The 24,595-nt window shown below is 37.6% G+C and overlaps 1 protein-coding gene across 5 annotated transcripts in view; it reads right to left on the bottom strand.

Annotated features, from left to right (window-relative positions):
• ATP8B (ATPase phospholipid transporting 8B) overlaps positions 1–24,595 on the bottom strand; it is a 634,707-nt gene that overhangs the window by 243,928 nt on the left and 366,184 nt on the right. For all 5 annotated transcript variants that reach the window (XM_069823802.1, XM_069823803.1, XM_069823800.1 and 2 more), the window contains one exon: positions 22,370–22,550. In XM_069823802.1, the coding sequence (XP_069679903.1) occupies positions 22,370–22,406 (37 nt within the window). In that variant the 5' untranslated portion in view covers positions 22,407–22,550. The remainder of the gene's footprint in view (positions 1–22,369; positions 22,551–24,595) is intronic.

The raw sequence follows: 24,595 nt of genomic DNA, 5'->3' as shown, positions 1-24,595 counted from the left end.
ATTACTGTGGGACTTACAGTCTGAACTTAAATCCGTGCATACAGAAGCATTTCCCACAGAAATAATACTTGCCCCATTACAGACATTTTGGAAAAATTGCAAGATAGAGTATTGATTTCTTTCTTATTTAAGCATGTTTTGACGTGGTCTATTACGCCCTGGCCTTCGAAGAGCGCGCCCACGCACGCACACACACACACAGGGTGAGTCAGGACCTAAGAGACAAACTCTGAGGAGCCATAGATCTCGTAATAACGATAATTTTTCGTGAAACAACCCATGTTCTATGACGCGTCTTTTAGGAACTACGCGAGATCGAAGAAAATACAAGTTTTAGTGATATTTACAATAATTATAAAATTAATTATTCATATATTTCTTCAAGTGCTCTTGTGGACAGGATGCAGATGTTCAAAGTGTCTATTCTGAACCTGATTACAGTCATTACACCATCCTAGCACTGACTGTTAGGCTCTGTCAAACATTTTAGGTCTGTGTCGAATTTGATCAAAGGCAGCGAATATTCACACAATCAGTTCCTTTCTATTGTCAATTGATGTGGCATACACGACGCTCTTTACATGCCCCAAAGAAAAAATATTATTGCCATTAAGACGGGTGATCGTGCTGGCCACGCAATAGGTCCCGCTCTCCCTATCCTTTGCTTCCCGAAGGTGTTCAGATGTGCTCGTACAAGTTTGAAGTACAGCAGAGCGACATCAAGCTGGAATCACATGCCGCGAGAGGTACATCCTTCATTCAAATGGGGGCGGAAAAGTGGCATATTCTAGCAGATAATCGCCAACAATTCCAGCCCAGATGTTTACAGTGAACCTTCGCTAAATACAGACATGAAATGTTCGAAAGTCTGACAGTTACTGCTACGATGGTGTAATGAATGTAATCAGGTTTGGGGTAGACATTCTGAACTCCTTCTGTATTTGAAGAAATAAATGAATAATTAATTTCATATTTGTGGAAGTCACTAAAACCTGTATTTTCTTCGATGTCGTGTAGCTTCTAAAGAGAACGTGAATTGTTTCAAGAAAAATGATTTCCACTGTGAGATCTATCGCTCCTCAGAGTTTGCAGCAGAGGTCCTGACTCACGATGCATATACAGTAGAGACCGGCAAATCACACAAGACTCATGCCCGTACCCGGTTGCCGTCAGGCTTGTGTTCCGGTGACGCTACAAAGCAAGTTAACTTTTAGCCTGAACCCATTAAGCCCGGGTTTTATAGGTTCAGTCCAGGCGGGACCCAAGAAAGCCTGCTTGTTTGCTCGTATTATAAGGTAGAGTGACTTGCATTCACGGAAGCCAGTCTGCGCTGGTTAAGATGAAACAGTACTAGTTTGAAACGTAAGTTCGTTGGCTATTTAGTCACTTCAAAAAATCTTTATCTTATGGTCCAACACGGCAGATAATTCTTGATTAAAGAAACACAGTTTTACGATTTATTGCGCTACAGAATTCATAAAGTAATAAGACAATATTATACATTTCATATTCCTGCAAAGTGCATGTGACTCAACAAAATAGTAACATTTCGTAATTTGTGACTAGTTGGGAAGGGAAGGGAAGGGAAGGGAAGGGAAGGGAAGGGAAGGGAAGGGAAGGGAAGGGAAGGACAAAATATATCAAATATTAAATAAAATAAACAAACAAAACAGGGAAGGGAAGGGAAGGGAAGGGAAGGACAAAATATATCAATTATTAAAATAAAATAAACAAACAAAACAGGGAAGAGAAGAGAAGAGAAGAGAAGAGAAGAGAAGAGAAGAGAAGAGAAGAGAAGAGAAGAGAAGAGAAGAGAAGAGAAGAGAAGAGAAGAGAAGAGAAGAGGAGAGGAGAGGAGAGGAGAGGAGAGGAGAGGAGAGGAGAGGAGAGGAGAGGAGAGGAAAAGATATTGGTAACAATTATTATGAATATCAAGAACTATTATAGAAAAATATTTTATTTCAACTCTTTCCTTATCAACAATTAAAAGCCTCGTGAATACCTGTAAAGTGTATAAAAGTTTTTCGTTCTTCAGAATATTGTTTTGCTATTTAAATTCTGAGGGACAGATTTCTTTTCATTTATGAAGCTGAAAGTTTGAATGGTTTGCATTAAATTTATATTACTACGATGAAAAGGAAAGTGCAAGTAATTTATAATAACTGTTGGCATTTAATGGATATTATGTTGACGAGAAATAGTTTTCTTTGTCTTTATTAACGGTACGTTTCAGAAGAAAACAAATTATGTTTTCAGTAGTTTGTCTATATCTGTAGCTTCTTGTCAGGTGTGAATGACTTGGTTCATATTTATCATGCATCTGAAAGCAGCAGTCTGGCTCAAGCCGGTGGAACCCAACAGTCCTTTCGGGTCACTCTTAGGACTGTTTGGGAGTCACTGCCTGCCCGCTCACGGACGTAATCAGTCATGGGCAAGCCTGATCGACAGTTTGCCTGCCTCTGATATACAGTATGTATAAAAATATGTATTAGTATTTAAACTATGTTCCTGACGCTACGTTTGATCCATAGCAAGATGATGCCCTCAAATACAAAACACAAAAAGTATGTTGTAAGGAAATAATTTCTACTGCAAAAGATCAACACACGTTTAGAAAACACAAAAAGAGACAAAATATACCTGATAAATATACTGAAAGAATGATGTCGCTTGACATTTTATTTATGAATTGTTAAAATAGAAAGAAAGTCGTACTGGGTTAGAAATATATTTTAAAACTATAGTCTTTCAATACCTATGATAAATAATAACCAAACTTGACTTGATGAAATTAATCATAAGATAAACTTCTCATCTCAGGACCTATCATCTTATTTATCAGAACAAATTTCAATTATTATTATTATTATTATTATTATTATTATTATTATTATTATTAGAGGTAAACAAGGAAATATTTTCAATTAATAATTGTCCACACCTGTGGAGTAACGGTCAGCGCGTCTGGCCGCGAAACCAGGTGGCCCGGGTTCGAATCTCGGTCGGGACAAGTTACCTGGTTGAGGTTTTTTCCGGAGTTTTCCCTCAACCCAATAAGAGCAAATGCTGGGTAACTTTCGGTGCTGGACCCCGGACTCATTTCACCGGCATTATCACCTTCATATCATTCAGACGCTAAATAACCTAGATGTTGATACAGCGTTGTAAAATAACCCAATAAAATAAAAATAATAATAATAATTTCAGCCACCGGCTTAGCTGAGGCGGTAGAGTGTTTGTCTGCTGATCGGGAATTGTTCTCAGGCGTGAGTTCTTTTTCCGCATGGACTGATAATCTTCTTTTTTTAGGGTTTCCCCAATCGTAAGGTGAATGTCAGGTATTTTAAGGCGAATCCTCGGCCTCTACCTCGCCAAATACTATCTGCCTATCACAATTCCAACGACGCTGTATAACATACTAGCTGATGCAGCGTCGTTAAATAACCAACTAAAAAAATCAAATTTCCACTTCTGAATTTGTTGAACTTGTGTATATCATTATTGCTGAACTATTAATATCCTTGCAATCCTGAAAATCGCTTTTATGGTGCTTATGAAAATGTACGGTAGTTATGTGTTACCTGTGGTAAATATTCGTATTAAGAAAGCCTCAGAGTAAACAGAACTCCTGTGTAATGAAATATTTCGTAGGAGAAACAAATTTGTACTTGCACAACTGCTATCGAGGTCAATGAGATATGTTGTTGTTGTTGTTGTTTAATCAACTGTCTGAAGACAGATCTTTTGAACCTGAGAAGTGATACCAACAAGGCACTACTTATGAGGCAATTAGGCCAGGAGATAATAGGGTAGGGTGGCCAGACTTCATGCATACAAACAAATTGTTCTTCCTATGATACATATTGCCAGGTGAGATGTATTGCCTGATAATAGATATACATATCAGCCAGAACCTCGATCAGAAGTGAAATGAGATATGAATGATATATATTTTAGTAACTAAAGCAACTTGGAATTGATTTAATTTCATGGTTCATTTGTTACTAGTTATTAAATGGAAACGCTTTAACACGGAGAAATGAAATCTTTGTATTCGTTAATAAAACGAGCCATTTAAATTACTATCGATGGCCATTGTTTTACTCGATGAACGATAATATCACACAACTGGTGATTTCCATACAATAATAATACATAGTATTACTCGACCGAGGCGAGTGGAGCCGCGGGCGTAATGTGAACTATCGCGATGCGGTATTACGAACGCAGGAGCAGTAGCGCCACGGCTCGGAGCTGCAGGACTCCACTGGTCTTGGTCGAGTAATACATGCTTATAGGCTACACATAACTGTACTGCTTCAAGTCTCCACACCAGCCTTTGTAATATTCTATAAATTCGTTTTAATGTCACTTAATAAATATCAGACTCTTCCCTGAGCAACAGCGGTAGTATAATTTTTTTAAGGGAATGATGAAAAGACAAAGAATGTATAGCGATCGAGATATACAGAAATAATATTCAAATTTATCTCAAACCAATACGCACTGGAGATAGATAAATTCATGTTACCGAACAACTTTACATGCATAACATTGTTCTTCAGTACAGAAATGTCTCCGTGACTTGTAACGTTAAGGCTAATATAGAATACGATTTTTAATTTAACTTTCATATACCCGTATAGATTTCGAGAAGTTTCAATGCATTACCACAGAAATTGTCACGATAAACTTTAAGCCCTTAGTAACTTTTGTGTAAGATTCTGAAATTCTATACATGTTCAGATAACGTTACTTCATAATTGAATATGTTACTAATTTAGTAACGTAAAGAATTCCAACAGCTCTCAAGACGTTTAGAAAATTATATAACTTTCGTCTAATAGTGATATGAAGTCATTTTACTCCAAAATACTGAATTGAAGAAATGTCCATGAATTACCGTCAAAAAGGGACTTAACAACTTCAGTTCTAAACTACAAAACGCTACTCTTCCAATTAACTTGTACGTTTCTATTTCTACTAGGGTACCGGTATGTTACAATTTAATTTCAACGTAAGGAATCTGAAATCATTTTCGCAAACAGATATTGATATTACATATTTTAAGCAAAGAGGATGAACGATTGAGTAAGTTAGAATAATTCTGGTTGATTGCAGTGTAATTTATTTTCATCACAGGTTTCCATAATTCTGTCACATAGCCAGGGTGCGAATTATGATTTCTGATGAGGGGGGAATACAATCCTAGATAGAGAATACCATATATAAAATTATTATTACTATTATTATTATTATTATTATTATTATTATTATTATTATTATTATTATTATTACGACGCAACGCTTGGTCGCACTGAGTTGCTTGTCTTGCATCTTCATAATAATAATAATAATAATAATAATAATAATAATAATAATAATAATAATAATAATAATAATAATATCCATGAGCAGACTTAAGATAAGATGTGTAATTCCTAATTAATTTACTGTTGTCGGCTTGCTGGTGATGATAATACACCAATATTATTTGCTTTGCTTACTTTATACTTTATAAAATATACTCGTATTAAAACAATTATATTTTGTGAGGGGGATAGAAGTTATCTCTGAAAGGGATGTTAATATGAATTTATGAGAGTCGGATAACTTTCCAACTGGGGGGAAATCCCCCCATCCTCGCCCCCCGTTAATTCGCACCCTGCACATAGCTACTGATATGAGAGTGAAAACATTCGAACTCCTTTGAAGGGGTCTCAAAATATAAATATTTGTTTAAATATGGGACATATTTTACAGTATCGAGGAGTAAAAATAGAATAAGTTTACGGTTATTGTTTCCAGACAACAATAGTTTATTAAAAATACGTCATCAGGAGTTTCCATAGAAATAGAGTAATGTAATGCGATGTTAAGAACTTGCATACATTTCGCATCGCAGCTGCGATTCCTATGTATTTCAATGGAATGATAAAAATTCACGATCAAAATCTTTTGAAATAGAAGAGAGAACTCTTCGCCAGTATTTTCAGGGTAAGGAAGCCTAAACCTCGCTAGATGGACACCAGGGACTTCCACTGGGATACAGCGGTTCGAGCTTGGTACGTACCGTAAGTTAGTTCTGAGTTCAATATGCGCTTAAGTCTTCAAAATCGAGTTACTGCTTCTACTTTATAATGAGTATGTGCACTATAGAGATGAACAACGATCGAGAAAACGAGACTAACAGCGCCCGCAAAGCCGAAAACCAGCACGACAATGTTGTATTACATCGCGTCCTTGACGTAAAGACTGGTTGTGAGACTTCCGAGACTCGATATTGTGATTACGTTCCGAAGTCAGCAGTTATTTATACCTGACTGAACTTTTATCTACTTTCGCAACTGTTATTATATGTATAAACAATCAAGTAGCTTATTTGAAATATCTCTACTTTTCAGTGTATAACAATCCGTTCCTCAGTCTTTATTTAATTACTAGGCCCTTATTAAAAGGCTAGGATTTTTTTTTCGTAAGTTTAAGATCAAGTGTGCAATCCCAAGTAAAAAGATATTAATGTCATGTTTTATGTTTCTTACAAACGCATAGGTAATATCATAATAGAACCACAACATTTTGATAACTAAGATACTGTTCTGTTTTGTCTTGTCTCATTTAAACATTTATGTTATTTATTTCAATTATGTATGTTATTCAAAGTTACGAAATCTTTCCACGCCGACCAAATGCTATTTCGAGAATGACGAGAGAGACTCGAAGCGCAGCGGGAATAACGAGCCGAGACTCGGAAGACAAATGCAGCGAACACAGCGAGCGAGAACGGCAGTTAGTTTTGTTCATCTCTACACTACTATAAGGTTTGAAATGTATTAAACGTACCTATTAAAAAGATTGAGTTTTTCCCACCACGTAGAAATTAGCATTAGAAGAAATTATGGTAGGTTCTGAGTTATGACTGATTTGAGAAATGCCGGAATTGGATCCCTTGTAAACATGTTAAGTTAAACAATTTTAATTATCTACGTCATATTGTGTAATAACTTGTAGTTAGGTAGCTTTCAGGAAGAATAAACTTCTGCTTTTCAAACCACTTCTACAATCTATCATAAGCAATGTCTATTTTCATCGTGTTTTAATTACTCGTACAACAGTTTGAAAAGTGTACACCCTCTTCCAAGAATGAGCTTTCCATCAAGACGGAATGAGTGAAGCCCTCTTGAAGGATACGAGTAGCTCTTGATCTCTGAAGCGCGTACAGGGCAAAACACAAACTCTTCAGAAGAAAAGAATATTAACTCAAGTTTGTATTGAGGAGACAAAATAGTTTTCACACAAAAAAAAAAAACAAACATTTACTATTAAAATGTTACCTACCGTGTTAAAAATAAAGTTTACTTCTTCTTTACACATTTTACTACAGAGTCGTGACAAAAGAAACTTAAACACGTTCTTCAAAGTAACTACAATAACCTTACATGCTAGAAGAAAACTGGATCTCCAAGCTATTTAAGGGTGCCTCATAGTTGACATTCCATGTCACACGCCTAGTCTGGCGTCCTTGGCGTGCATGTGTATGAAATGTCAGCAAAGACCTGCACGTGACGTGTATCGACTGGGGTTTCCTAACAAAAGTTATGTAATACTGACGCTTAGGAGGCTTATTTGCTTCCCGCCAAACTGACGTAAATGAATCGAAATCTGAATCGTATGTAATGTGATTTGAAGTTTAAGGGATTCTTCATGTGCCCAGTATACTTATACCGAACAAGCAAAAGAACTAAAAGACTAATGATTATGCTACCTTTGCACGGTCAAAATACCGCGGCCGGAAGTCCTCCTAATGATAGTAAAGTGGTAAATATTAAGAATTTTACTGTTGATATTTCACTTCCTATTAAAAATGTTTGATTAATCCACCAATAGATCCAATAATAACTGATGTTAAAATAATAGTTCACATATGTTTATAGGCTACTTAAATTACACTTTATAAAATCATGTGACAGTCATGTGAATTCTCTAGATTCAAATCCCTCTAAAGACCATTTTGTTCAGAACAGAGTTATGCCCACATACTGTTTGCTAAGAATGAATTCTAATGATTTATATACCCTAGTTTGAATTAAAAAAGTCACTAAATTTAAATCAAAGTAATTGTTAAAATTCACTGTTAGGTTTAAAATTCTCTGTAACTGCCACCAGTTACTGTCAAAATCCTTTAATTTATGAAAGTGGATATAGAAGATTTTGGATCTATAGGATCCATGTGTGCTATTTATAAAATCATATGACAGTCAATGTGTGAACTAGATAGAAAGTTGCAGAAGGAGGCTTACAACAGGTTTTCATTCGACCGCTCAGAGAGCATCCGTCAAGGCCGAGCATCCAATCGAATGTTCGACTTTCAACCGGTTGCCCCTGATGTTTTGCAGGCTAGACAGAACACTGAAATTTTCTGAGTACACAGAGTAACAATTGAAGGAAATTTACTTTGTGTAATTAAAAAAATGTATTTGTTTAATATAGACGTATAATTTATTGGGCATTACACTAATATATAAATGAACAAATGGACAGCGGTAACAACAAAAGAAATAAGTGTAATGAATAATACGAAATCTGATGTGTAAAGAAATGCAAGAATAGAATAAATTACTTACTCAATAGAAGAGCAAATAAGTACATATATTCTATTAACGTTTACACTTTAAACTCAAAATGCATACCACTAAAACAGTTAACTATTAACGCCTTTTAATTACTCTAAGCAGATGCATTATTATTTAATTAATAAATAATTTTTAAGAAGATATAAAGAAAAGTACTCTCAAGCTCTAATGCCTGTACTTTCACGATGCATGTTTTGCTCTTGACGATACCAACTTAATACCTGGATGAATGACTGAATCAATTAATGAATGTATCAATTAATGAACCAATTAATGAATCCATGGATGAATGAATTGATGGATAAATGAATATTGATTGATTGATTGGTTGATTGATTGATTGATTGAAATGAGAGGAAGAATGATCAATTAAATGGTAGGCCTACACGATTATAATCGCGTCCTTGCAAGGGATCTTGGAACTCCTACATGGCTCAATAGGGTTTGCCTTTGTTGTCCAACCACAAAGAGTGAGAAACAACTCGAATATTCGATAAACCGAACAATGAGACACTCCGCGAGATGTTTGAGCTTTGCATACTGACTACAGCGCTATGCGTTCAATAGCAATATATAATATATATTTTTCGTAACCGGTTGTGCACGATTCTAGTGTGAACCTTTCCTCAAAATCGCATAGGCGCGGCTAAAACAATAATGTTAATACTCTATTTAAAAATATCAAAAATAGAAGAGTCGTTCATGTCAGAATACATATTGCAAATCATTAACTTAAGTAAAACTTTCACCGTTTCTATAAATATGTTATACATGCTCCATGCAAAAGCGCATATAATTACTTTCTCACACATTTAAACATTATACATCAAACAATTACATCTTACGAAAATCTAATTAAAGGAATTGTAAAAATTATGTTAGGAATGACATTTATCTATTGAGTTCGGAGGTCGTGGGTATAACGATTCATAAAATACAACATATAAACTTACAACATTTATTTTTCTACAGATTAAATGACTAACTTCACGCAGATTTGTCCAAATTACTTCATACGTAAATAATATAATTTCATACGAATACTTTTGGATGAAGAAGTTGCGAAAATGGGGCATAATTTCGTACTAAACACCAAACATTTTTCGAACACATTCCAATGTGTCTATAATACCAAGAACCATAGTGTTATTCACTTCAGCTTGTAATGTCTATATCAGCACTCGCTGAAATGGGTAACCGGGTAGGAAGTGCATCGCAATATGCAGCGTCGAGCAGAAGGGAGAGAGAGGAAGCATACCCGCCAGCAGCCACGGATGCAAGTCAGTGCAGTGTCTTATCCGCGGGCAAGAGACGCTAGCCCGAGGGTGCACTGTGCTGATAACCGCTGGTCTATATTATATGCTCAACATGACTCTCTTAGCAAGGCACATGTTCAGACGACGCTCCCAGTTCTTTAGACGCTGAAGATTATGGCAGGCAGTATTTGCGTGGCACATTCCATTTATCCTTCCTTGCAGATGATATAGGTCACGAATCTTGGTGGAATAAATTACTGCCTTCAAGTGACCCCATAGGTAGTAATCCATTGGTATGAGCGTCGTCTGAACATGTGCCTTGTTGAAGATGGTCACCATGTTGAGCATATCATATAAACAATACAAACTGAAGTGAATAACACTATGGTTTCTGACTTTTGACTCACTCTGTAACTTATTTATTTCTATTTTTTAAATAGGGAAAACATTAAAAAGAATAAACAATAATTTTGTACTTGTGTACAAACTGGTAACTCAGTTCGCAGAACAACTGGCCGCGGACTGAAAGGTCCCAGGTTTAATGACGGGATTTTTCTTCTTGCCAAACTTACAGAACGGCCCTAGTATCCATTCAGCCTCCGATTAAATTGAGTTCCGGATTTTCTTCGGTGTTAAAAGGGCAGTCGGAGTGTGGTACTGACAAAACAACCACATTCTAGTTCTACGTGCCTTCTTGGCGTCTAAGGGAGAAGGGGGTAGCTTTAATTTTTTACTCCACTCTATTATAGCACTTTCGTTAGTATGTGTCATCTATCAATACAAATAATCAATTAATGTAAGCGTTCGTTAAAGTGATTTAAACTTGCACAAAAGGTATCAGTATAAACTATTGCTAGAAACTGTCATATTCATATTGACATATTATGGATGAATCGTCAATGTGAGCAAGAAGTTCCGATGAAAGTCTATGCATCCGTGAAGCCAACTGCCCACGATGGACCAAAGCCGACAAGCGGTTGGAGGTCTCACGTTCACACGCCTCAGCAGAGGTGAACGACCATCCAGCCAGAAGGGAGATGTGGGATCAGTATGATGATCCCTCCAGCCGTTATAGCTGGTTTTCGAACCGGGGTTTTCTACTTAACGTAGCTCTCCAAATTCATCATAATGATGGGATGGCACCGGTCCTATACACTGCGCGAAATTTCATGAGAACTCGAACCAACGCGCATTTCGCAACATGGGTCCAAGTCATGATACCAGAGACCTCGAAGCTACAGCGCGGGGCTGCATTGAAAGCAGTGAAGTTACTTTTTTTTTAAATTATATTATGCTATTTCTAATGAAGGGCAAATCATATAATTGTATGATGAAGGATCGGTGGAGCGGAGAAAAACTCTCTCCGGCATCGGATTCGAACCTGGGTTTTCAGCTCTACGTGCTGACGCTCTATCCACTAAGCCACACTGGATTCCAATTCCGATGCCGGATTGAATCCTCTCAGTTTAAGCTCCACCTCTTAGTTTCCCTTTAGTGGCCAACCCTCATGCACTGTGTCACAGATGTGTGACAGTGCACAATGTCCAGCACACTAATGTGAATCCCGGCCACTTAGTCACTCGTAATGAGTGCACCTCTGCACCTAACGAAGAACGACCGCAATCAACTTTACCGTTGCCAATTTCTATATTTACGATTGTGCAACAATCGGTCCCATCCAATTCGTCCCGGTAGAAATTTGTCCCAGACAATGTGTACCACAATCTATTTGTACCCTGTTATATTTCATACCAAACTAATTGGTACCAATGTTTTGGTTGTACCATTAGTAGTACAAAGTGATAATGAAGAACGCTGTTAGAGCTATGTTACTATTTATTTAGAAATATGTTGAATTTATTGACATTGTAATAAAATAATCTTTCAGGGATAACTTGTAACTCCTCCATAGTTTTTGGATTATGTGGCAAATGTCTAGCATGTATCCCTTGATTATTACTTCGCATACTTTCCTATTTCGGTAATGCCAAGTATGTTTCACTGGTCGTAGTGTTTATGTGATGGTTAATAACTGATGCTGATGTCTCATTATAAGTTTGTACATCTTCATTGATACCAGCTATGACTTCTGTCGCTTTACACTTAGCCTACTCCAGTTCGAAGGATGGGTACGTTCCGTTTCTAGTAAAATTGACTCACATGACTTGGCGTACTTCCATCAGATGACTTCTTGCTTCTACAGCATCAATAACTGAATCGTTAGAAAACGATCATCCCTGGTAAGTGAATCTTGAACGACCAAATCCTGGTTTCCTGCGAAACGTGCGAAGCTCCAGAAAGCACATGACGCGGATCAGTGATGCGGTCCACGAAACGGTCGTGGATGCTTGGAAATCCAAGGTTGAGACGATGGACAGCAGAAACATGTCAGATGTCTGGCGTGTATCTCGAACTCTGTCCAATCCGTCTCAATTTATACACCCATTAGTAGTCGGTCCAGATGTCACGGCTTTTACTCCTGAGGAGAAGGCTACCGCACTGGCAGACGTTCTAGAGACCACTTTTCAACCCGTGGAACAAAATTTAAACTTGCCCCATTCAAATCTGTTGAGGAATCGGTTCGAGACTTCCTTAGCAGGGAGCCGGAAAATGGGATACGACCTACGAACACCCACGAGGTCGCCCATTTCATTCGTCGCCTCGGCCCTCATAAGGCCGCAAGAGCCGACGGTATCCAAGGAATTATATTGCAGCATCTCCCAAGGTCAGCTATGAAGCGCATAGCAAAGATAATTAATAACATCTTGGCTTCCCTGTCAATATCCCATTCCCTGGAAAGAGGCTCACGTAGTTCTCTTTCCAAAGCCCGAAAAGGATAAGACGAATCCAAGCAACTACAGGCCTATTAGTCTCCTCAGTTGTCTCAGCAAACTGACGGAGCGGGTCATACATAAACGCCTCACTGAAGTAGTGTTGCCCCAAATCAGGAACGAGCAGTTCGGTTTCCACCCTGGTCGTTCCACTACACTCCAGGCACTCCGCATGACGGAGGACATTACCTGGGCTATGAGCATGAAGTGTGTAGTAGCTGCAGCTTACCTGGACATCGAGCGAGCATTCGACAAGGTTTGGCATGAGGGACTCCTCGTTAAGTTACTGGGCATGGGAGTCCCAGATGGAATGATACGCCTCATTTCTAACCACCTCCGAGGCCGTACATTCAAAACCCATGTAGGCACTAGTTTCTCACCCCCCGTGAAATTCACGCAGGAGTACCACAGGGTTCCATTATCGGTCCCATACTTTTCAATATATTCATTAATAACCTCCCGTTTCGCTATATCCACGGCAGAAGTAGTCATCTGTATATCTATGCCGTGGTTCCACGACTGGAGAATCAAGGTCAATGTAGAGAAATGTCAGGCCATACTCTTTTCACTAAGAGCGAGGCTCGAAGACATACCACCACCACCCACACTTTTCGGACAAGAAATGCCGTGGATGAACCAAATTAAATATTTAAGGATCATTATGGACTCTCATCTCACCTTCCGAGATCACATCCAATCCCTTCAACGACTAGCCAGTTGGCTAGCCAGCCAACGGGCTGATAGTTAGACACTATCCCATTCTGGCGGCCTTAACTCCTGACAACCTGGGGGTAGGACTTACCATGTATAAGGCCCTCATTCGCTCTGTCATTACCTATGCCGCACCCGCATGGGGGTTTGCGGCAGTGTCCCATCTCCGTAAACTCCAAGTTATCCAAAACCAGGTGATTCGACTCATTACTCATCTCCCCCGAGTCGCCTCGAGAAGAAAGTTCCACGATGAACTAGACTTGCCAACCATAGACGAGTTCATTGCTCGACTGGCTAGGAACCTGTATGCGGAAGCTCGTGCTAACCCCAACCCGCTCATATCTGGCCTCGGCCAGTAGGATCCTAGGTTACGGCGTAGACACCAGACAGGTTCATTAGCTATACTCTTGAGACAGGAGGACAGGGAGGCAGGCGTTACTCCCAGGTTTTGGTAGTCACGACTCGACTCCATGAGACTCCTTGGATAGTGCAGCCGCTTTGAAATGACCTTGTATTAACTGGGCTAAACAAAATCCCTCCCAGACTATATCTAAATTTGTTGATCGATGGAACTATCAGAGCCAATTGGCTAGCAAATATCCATCGATTCATAGAGTCATTCTACCTAAGAGCCAACTGGCTAGTCTCTGAAATTGAGACAACTCATCCTGCCTAAGGTTTTTCCGTGGTTTTCCAAAGGCGCTAAGACAAATGTCGGGATGAGTCCTAAAAGAAATGGGCCACGGACCTGCACTCATATCCCCAAGAAACCCCTTAATTACTCAAAATTAATTATTAATTACATCTATCCTAAATTCATAAATCAATCGACCTATTACCTAAAAGCCAAATTGGCTAGTCTCTTATATTGAGACAACTCATCCTGCCTAAGTTATTCCGTGGTTTTCCTAAGGCATTAAGACAAATGTCGGGATGAGCCCTAAGACCTATATGCCCTTCCCCATAAGCCCCCCTTTTTTCTAACAAACAACTTAAAGCCCTAGTTCAGAGTATATAAATTATGAAATACATGTGCAACATCACACATGTCGCAATGCGAAAGGACAGGGAACCTTTCAATTTGCAGATTAAGAATTCACGGCGTCTCTCCTGGCGGTCTTCACCTGCCTTGTCATCGAACAACAGACGACAGAGTCTTCTCGACTCCTCTGCACTGTGAAATGACAGTTCATTTCAATGTGCAGATCTACACCAGCCATCTCCTCCTCGTCCCGTCCCGTGATCATTTTGATCACATTTCCATCCCCCTCGCCTATGTGGTACCTAAGAGGTTACGTCCATTTTCGGTTTTCCCCTTCAAAATTTTCTAGAGCTCCTTCATTGGAGCAGCGTAACCCGGAGTGAGACTAGTGGCCAACAGGCTTGGAGCTCACATATTTAGTTTCTTACAGCCCCCAACCCCTTGCAAGGACGCGTTTTGCGTACCTTTTAAATTTGTCCTCAATTCTCCTCTCTTTTTCGATTTTTCGAACAACGCTCAAGAAAGACTACAGCAACCCGCACTCAGTTCATATAGCGTGACGTCCTGAGTTGTAACTTTGAGCATTTTTCCCCACTACTTGATTACCTGCTTAAATTTAGTGATTTTCCAACTGTTAAGTTCACTTCACTCCCCAAACACACGCATGTTTAGATACCATGATATTTAGTCACTTTGTAACTATTGTTAGGTTGGAAAATTTTGAGATGCTTTTCAGGCATGCTAACCAAACAAATTCACCAATTCAGATGTCATATTGTGTGCATATTTTATACGGTGATTATAACAAAATATATTGCGGAAATATAATTATTCCTTATTTTTCACAGCAGCAATGATATTAACGTTCTATCTAAAGTGAATACTCACTGCCCTAAAAAAAAAGTAACGCTTCAAATTTTCCACATAATTTGAAATTAAAAAGAGAAAATAAAACTTCATTGCCAATTTATTATTATGGGCATTAAAATGTTTCTGAAACTGAACAAATACAGAAATAATCACTATTTAAGTGAGAAGAATACAATAATTTAATATCCAAAATTTTGCACATTTCATACGTTTTCTGAATAATGTTTCACTGGGTAGTTAGTGATGAATACAAGATTTAAAAAGTCAATGAGAGTATACACTCGCTCGTAGACAGTTCAATACCGAGTATTACCGTCTCCAGCGGCAATCACTACTTTCATTCTCTCCGGCATGCTAGTGATTTTTGGTTCGTATCAGGTTATGCATATGGATGCTGTTCCATTCATCGCAGCCAGGTTGTCGTAATTTTGTTGCCTAGTACGACAACAGAGCATATCCTATACATGCTCTACTGGGTTGAGTTCTGGACTTCGTGCTGGCCAATCTAGGGTAGCCATCTCTGCCCCCTCCGGGAAATGTGTAATACATTGAGCTGCATGGGGACGAGCATTATCGTGAACCAACACGAAATTTTAGCTGATAAATGGAGCAAAGGATATCAGATGTTCTATGAGAACCTCTTCACTGTACCTCTGGGGCGTCAATGTCTGATTTGCAGAGGATGAGCTCCGTATAGGCCTTAGAGCAGAAGCTACTCCACACCATCATAGACTCGCTTACATATGGTGTCCTCACAGAAAGAATGAAGAGTGAGTAGCGTTCCCCTTATCTTCTGTACACTCTTTCCCTTCCATCTGGAGATCTTAGCCTGAATCTTGGCTCGTCAGTAAAGAGCATCCTACTCCACTCTGCCTCAGTCCAGTGTCGGACGAACTGAAGACGGGCTTTTCAGTGCTGTGGAATGAGTTCAGGGCTTGTGGCAGATCTTCTTATTGTAAGATCAACTGCTTTAATTGATGTTCATGTATTTTGACTCACATGGACTTGGCGTACTTCCATCAGATGACTTCTTGCTTCTACAGCATCAATAACTGAATCGTTAGAAAACGATCATCCCTGGTAAGTGAATATTGAACGACCAAATCCTGGTTTCCTTCGAAACGTGTGAAGCTCCCGAAAGCACATGACGCTCGAAAGATACTTTTAGACTTATATGCAAGACCCTCGCCACATACCGGAAGCTGCGCCCTTCATCAATTATTAGTGTGATGGCTTTCGCTGAATCTTCTGGACTTAGAGACATCTTTACCCAACAAAATTGTTGCAGTGCTGTTAAATTCAACGCATGCGCAATACTGAGATTAACAATGGTAGTGTTGCAATGATGTTTCCTTGCAAAATGTTCACAATTGCTGAAATTAAAAATTCCTCAAACATCGTAATATTATTATACATTAGAACTGATTTTTTTTATTAATGTACCCGCCATGTCTGTTCGTAATTAACCCATACTCAATTGTATAGACCAATTTACCAACAGAGTCGTTGCTCAGGGTGCGCCATAGGAGGCTGGTCTGTGTTACACTCGCGATGAGATGTGATGTTGGAGATTTGTTGGGATATCACAGGGGAACCGGAGCTCCCCGAGAAAACTCTTGCGTTATCTGGACCAAGTGCTTGCCCAACATAAGTTATAAATCGGGGGTACTCTGGGGATCGAACCCGGGTCCACAGGATTGTAAGTCCAGCGTTCTAGCCACTAGACAACTGTGGCGGCTTAGAATTAAAAATATAAAAAGATATCCATATTCAGACATGGTGTTACGTGTTTTTTTTTTTTTGGACGACGGTGTATTTACACAAATAAACGCAAGTTTTAAAAGTAACATATCGGTAATTATGAAACTTCCTCCGTCGTGCGCTTTTCACACCTGTTTAGTGTGACCTTTAGTTCAACGTCTCTTCCAAAGTAAAGACTTTTTTTTAATGTCCCAATAATATCTAAATATTAATGAACATTTCGGTCTGTAGATGTTATTAATGAAAAATATGAATACGTAATAATGACGAATAATTAATTTTTAATAATATACCCAATACATCACTGTCACACTGATTACGATCTATAAACCGCAACACAGTTACGTAACATTACTGTCGGAAGTTATAATTTTATTCATTCAATCAACATCACTTTCACTTTCAACAGTGAAATCTGTAGTTTATAGGTATTTTTACCATGGAACAGTCTCAAATAAAGGTCCAAATGAAGAGTGTTCAGTGTTATGGCACTACTGCACTGAAGTTCTAAGTGCCTGTGAGCGAAACATATTTTGCGATTACAGCTCGGGGAAAAAAATTACATTATACTTCAATACTGATTGTCATTTCTTAATTAATGCCAAGAAAAGATCTAATCTCTTGAAGATAACATTCCCACCAAGAAGTGTAGCCTAAGCTTTATGACGTTTCACACACGTATTTTCTTGAGTTATACTCGCAATTATTATTTTCAAACGATGTTTCTTGCTTAATGATTTGAAACTGAACAGCATTTTCAAATATCTGCAGTTAAAAGCAACAACAAACAACTCGTCAGACGAATGAGCTCTTGGGTACTGCCCTAGATCATATATACCCAGAATGCTCGCCGTTATAGGTTTTGACGGTAACAACTTTTGTCAGGTTTACTATGCTGCCATCTAGTTGTTACATAAGGAGTCATGTCATAACTCCCATTTGAATTGCATTAGCGACTGTACTGCCATCTCGTGTTCGTTTACGGCGGACGAGTGGAGATCCTGACGGTTGTTCTCTTCAAAGTGCAACCGATTTTAACATAGGAATGAGCAATCTATATGTGATCTGGGGTACTACCGATTGTTGCCACCTAGTTCTAGGGAAATTGAAAGCCATTTAGGGATATAAGGATAATTTATCCTGAATTCATTGTTTCCACGGATTCCTTGATTTCCCTTTACAACTAATTTTCTCTTTCATTTCATTTTCTATTTTAATTTTCATGTACTTAAAATTTGAGTTAAACGTTTTCTTAGAATTATATTTCCTAACAAGAATAAAAATGTAGGCCTAGTTTTCCATTTTTATCACATTCCTCACTGCTATAAGTGAAGAGATTATGTGACGTTGCTCCTCGGTTTCTTTACCTGCAGCTTTTTCTCGTGGGAAGGTGATTGAATAAGGCAGTTGTATGAGTGTATTTGTAAGTGGTTGACGTCCCCTTTTCTCTGCTAACTTCGTTATGGGGAAACTGTATTGATTGAGTTTATTACTATGTAGGCCTACTTAGACATTCAGGCCAAGCGGATTGAGATTATGGTGAAGTGATTTTGTGATCAGTGACTTTTTTGTGTGCTTGGGTAGGCATACTTGGAATCTTCTGACAATTAAATTAATCTTTACTTTGCTAAAGCAAATAAAATTTCATATTAAAGTTTTCTTTGTATGGGAAGATATTAGGCCTAATATTTCGTCATTACAAAAATGTATATTGAGGAGAGAGAGATACTCATGAAATAAAAACTTGCAAGTTCCCCACAGCTGACAGTACTTTATGAAGGCTATTGAGTGCGAAAATAGTCTATCAGCTGCTTATATTGACCGTTTAGTTGTATTACATTTGTTATTATAAGTTTTGTTAACAAAGATTATTGTGCAATCTTATAATAAAATTATGCTCTGAAATTAAGGATTTTTTATTGGAATCTAGTGTAAAAACATGAGATAATTTAGGGATTTTAGCCTAAGCAATTTGGCAACACTGGTACTACCATTTCACGAAATTTGATATTGATGTAAAATGAAATGAGGAACACACTCAATTCCTAAACGTTAAATCCGAAACACGATGCAGGCCTATCTCGTATCAGAAAGTAAAAGTAATCCATCTTTCCAAATACGTCCTGGTAACGATAGTAAGAATACTTAAGACTAGTGCTGTTGATCCATCAAACTATTTAATCGATTAACTATTTCAATTTAATCAATAGATTAATCGAGTTTTGATCGGTTTGAAAAAAAATGTTTTAATATACTGTAATACACAATTATTGTTCAATTTAACATGTGTTTGGTGAAAAGCTTAAATATTAAATGTTGTATATCTGTGTATATTGTATCGATATATTACAAAACAACTATTTTAATTATTTACTAACATTTATTATGAGACTTATAATTTATTGTGTCAATTTCTCCGGGAGTTTTTGAGACAAACATAAATAACAAAAAGTATGAAGACTTGCCTAGTTAATACTGCTTCATCCATGATTTTAAACATGTGAGTGCATTCACATGCTTCGAATTAAGTGCCGCCCTGCGTTTAATAACAATGTTTAATGCATCACTAAACACGAAAAAACTTTTTTTCTGTCAAGCACTTCTCCACGATCGTTCAATTTAAATCCAAACGTTTCACCGAGTTTACCTCTCAAATTCTCATATGACATATTAGAGTTCACACTTTTCACAAAACACAGAAAACTGATTTTTTTCTTTATTAAACTAAATACACAACCTTCATACACAAACTCAGTATAGAAACTGCAACTGCAAAAGTACAGCAGTCGAAATAGAAGACTGGCCCCTATTGTAATCGAATTACCAGGTTTTAGAAAGAGAATAAGTTAGTTACGCTCTCACTTGCACACAGTGTATACATGGCTATTTTATAAGGGATGAGGGGGACGAATTATAGAAAAGTTGTATTTCATATGCTAGGAAGGTGAGCTGACAAGGTGGAAGTTTTCTTGAAAAACCATAAAACTTAATAAGGTTCCGTATTATGTTTCAACTTTCAATAGAGGTAGACTATTTCACTGTCCTCATATCTCCATCTCTTTCTGAAGTGTTCGTGCAAAGATTTTTCCCAGGCTATCTGCTTTGCAGTTAGAAAATAACAGTATTATTGTGCTTTTAAGTAAGCAATTTCAGAGAGAGGAATATTGTCGGAATTTTTTGTATAAGTTTGTATTAACAAAATAATAATTCATATAAACTACAATCGATTAATTTTAATCGACTCGATTAATCTTACAACAGAAATTGATCGATTAATCGATTAAATCCCACAACATCACTTAAAACAATATGTAATGTTATTGTTTGATGTAATTTCTAAAAGTAATTGTAACCGAAAAGTACATCGCATCATATTCAAAGCTTTCTGAAGCACAATACTTCAATACAATTTATTAATTTACGGCAATGTACTGTACATATTCGTTCTGAAAACATATTTTTATAGAATACAAAACAACCTTAATTTCATGGAAAAATTCAAATGGATGACGAAACACTTGATTTGTGTAATGCAACATATTTTGCTGGTACCGCACAGTTTAAAGAACACAAACTAAATTCTGTTTGATTATATGCACAGCAGACCAACGTTATTCATGTTATATAGACTACACGGAGCTAAATTAATACTTTATCTAACGATGTTAACTAACACAAACAGAAAAGTAGGCCTATTTGATTGGAAGAGGTGAATACGACTATAAGTATAACAACCGTTTCGGATAGTAAATCTTGATCTTTCGCACGATGGTAGGACAATAAAGAAATAAATTAAAATAGTTGAACATACGAAGAGATGATGTACTTCCAACAGAAAACAAGTACATACACACCATTTTTCTTTCAACCTCTAAAACACACAAATACATTTCTTTAGCCTGAAATAATGTTCCAATTTAAAGCTCAAGATATTTAAGTCGTAAATCAAGCAATAGAAGGGTTAATAGTAACTGCATCATTAATAATACTACGTTGTAAGCGATAAAGGGGTTTAAAGCTTATTTTGTGTTAATTTTTGCGCAAGTTCGAACTACATAGTTTATAGAATAAGGAGAGAATAAATTACAGGAATGCTTAATAAAAAAGTACGAAAAGATACTTCCCCAAAATCATTACAGTAAAAACAACTTTCTACATACCGAATCACAGTCCGAGTTCAATAGAGACATCAGCCGCTAACGTCAGGAAAACGATCGAATGCTGTACGTACTGCATTAGTAACTAGTATGTCAAAGACGAATAATCAGATTTTTATCTTTAAAATAATATATACCGGTACCCGTAAAATTTAGTTTCATTCATATTTCGTTGAAATAGTTGAGCGCCCCTACACAAGTCACAAGCCACTGGCGTAGCTCTGTCGGATGAGGCACTTGCCTGCCGATCCGGAGTTGCGCTCGGGTGTGGGTTCGATTCCCGTTTGGGCTGATTACTTGGTTAGGTTTTTCTGAGGTTAGGTAATCTGTGAAAATCCTCGGCCTCATCTCGCAATTACCAATTTCACTGACGCTAAATAATCGAGTAGTTGATACAGTGTCATTAAACAACTAGTCATTGTTAGTTGGAAGTCAACAAGATTAACAATGTATACAACAGAACTTTAAGATAAGTTATTCGATTTTGTTTAATGACAATACTTTGTCAATATTGAGGCAATAACAGCTTGCAATCATATAAAATTGTCATAGTGACATTATGTGCACTATTTAAGTTAACTTCATTGATTATCTCCTTGAGAATGATGCATGGTAACATTTTAAACTGTGTCCGAAGAATTTTCGGAACGACTTCAGAATACCGCATAAGTACTCAGTCCATGTCGTTATTAACTATTGAATTATTAATTTTTAGTACAAGAATATCTTTTTCATGTACCGGTATGTATATACAGTATCATACTGTGCTCTGGTTCAAGTTTTTGTTTTTTTTCTTTTACTTGGAAAAACGCAGTCAAGATAGCTCGCCTCGGGAATGGAGCATGGGACCTCATGATTACGATGGCAACTGTATTGTTAATTACGGAGAGAGTTAACATAGAGAGTTTTTCGATATTTTTGCTTAGTTTTGATTATCATTAACTGATTAGTAAACAATAACATCATCAGAGAAAGAACCGTCAACAGTTTAATTTTTGTGAATTAAGAGATTTACATATAGTGCAAAAAACATAAATTAAAAATCTATGTTTCTCCAGTACTGCAAAATGTGGATTTCCGGAAATCTCAAGTCCGCATTTCATATGCGTTTTAGTTTGACGAAGTCTAAATAGAGAAGAAACGGAAGGCTTGTGACTGTGACACATACCTTGAGGGTGCGCCTTGTGATGGGCGCTCTTGGCCATGGCGCTATTGATGCTGGTGTGGGCGTGTCAGGGGGCGGCGGTGGCGGCAGGAGACGGGAGCAGGGAGGACGCGGCGGTGGCGGCGGCGGGGGCGGGGACTGCCAGCGGTCGGCCATGTGACCACACTTAGCGATCACAACTCAGCTGAAACACAAGAAAAGAAAGTGTTGTGAAGCATTCAACTACGATTTAAATACAGTACAGACATACAAAGATCACAGAACATCATAATCACATGGAATAAACACCAGTTCCATATTTTAAATTAAAAATCGGATCGAAATGGAACTATATAGTAAATACATCCATATCATTATTACGCAATTTCAGATTGAAGTAAAAAAGCGCAGATACGTCGTTTTAATAAGTCGTACAGTAAAATTCAAGATAAATTTATGAGATACAGTACAGGCCTACACATCCAAACCAATATTACGCAACTTCAGATTGAAGTCAAAGTGCGCAGATACGTCGGTAAAATTCGAGACAGAAATGTATGAGATACAGTATAGGCCTACACATCCAAACCAATATTACGCAACTTCAGATGGAAGTCAAAATGCGCAGATACGTCGGTAAAATTCGAGACAGAAATGAGATACAGTATAGGCCTACACATCCAAACCAATATTACGAAACTTCAGATTGAAGTCAAAAAGCGCAGATACATCGGTTTAATAAGTCGTACAGTAAAATTCTAGACAGAAATTTATCAGATACAGTACATGCCTACACATCCAAACCAATATTAAGGGCCTAGGCAACTTCAGACTGAAGTCAAAAAGCGCAGAAGCGTCGTTTTAATAAGTCGTACAGTAAAATTCGAGATAAATTTATGAGATACAGTACAGGCCTACATATCCAAACCAATATTACGCAACTTCAGATTGAAGTCAAAAAGCGCAGATACGTTTAATAAGTCGTACAGTAAAATTCTAGACAGAAATTTATCAGATACAGTACATGCCTACACATCCAAACCAACATTATGGGCCTACGCAACTTCAGACTGAAGTCAAAAAGCGCAGAAACGTCGTTTTAATAAGTTGTACAGTAAAATTCGAGACAAAAATTTATTAGATACAGTATAGGCCCATACAGTCAAACCAATATTATGCAACTTCAGATTGAAGTCAAAAAGCGCAGATACGTCGTTTTAATAAGTCGTACAGTAAAATTCGAGACAAATTTATCAGAATGTAGTTCAAGTTGTTATAGAGAGTATTATCCGTTTTACTGCACATTAATATGGAATGTAAATATTTACTCTGTATCCCTAAACAAAGCAAGAGATTACATCTCCCTCTGTAACAACACAAAGGAACAAATGCCTACGGGAACGGGAATTAAAACACAGAAGAGAATGTTTTAAAACAAGATAAAACAAAGAACTGAACAAGGGCGTGGCCGCTCTGAAACAGAAATATAATAAACATTGCTTATAAAACGCAATGCAACATTCTGTAATAAAAATGTCAGGTCAGACAAGTATTCATAGAGTGCGAAAGAAAGTAAACTTCGTTCTTGGCTGTCTCTGAGGAGCTGTAATCAGTCCATGCATAACCAGTCAGAACAGAAATAATAATAGGCTAACTACGCATTCTGAATCAACGCTATGCTTTTTTGTGCTGCAATTTCACGGAAACAATTAGGCTTAAAAGGCGTTACGCGGAACAAGGCTGCATCTTTGCGAGAACACCTATCCATCCAGGTTTCACAGACCTAGTAAAGATAAGTGAAAGTGCACTACCGTCAACTCCGTGTAAGCGAATGTCAAAGAAGAATGTTTGTGAAGCACATTTTGTAAGTTGGCATGCAAAGCATGGTATAGTGAGGGTCACATAAGAACACACAATAGTTCAAACCATATTCTTGTAATGTCACTTGAATTAAAGAAGCTTTGTTGAACAAAGACTTCTTTGCTCAGCTTCCCTAGCCTCTCCAGCTTCAGCTTTGTTGCAGTTTACTTAGAAGAATAGAATAATATAATCAGCACTGATAATGACATCATGTTAGAATTAAATTTGCATAAAAAAATTGAAACTATAATTTTGGGCTAGAAGAAGAAGGTTGCTTCCACTGTGCTGATTTTTTGTTTCAGGTCCCAATGTTTCGTCCACAGTAACCTATCTCCAATGCTCTACTTCATCTCTCTGAATAGTGGACAATCTCGAGACAACATTTCGGCC

This window comes from Periplaneta americana, chromosome 4 (assembly GCF_040183065.1).
Source record: "Periplaneta americana isolate PAMFEO1 chromosome 4, P.americana_PAMFEO1_priV1, whole genome shotgun sequence".
Classification (NCBI taxonomy): Eukaryota; Metazoa; Arthropoda; class Insecta; order Blattodea; family Blattidae; genus Periplaneta; species Periplaneta americana.
Note: the sequence above shows the minus strand (reverse complement) of the source record. Positions and strands in the feature narration are given on the sequence as shown.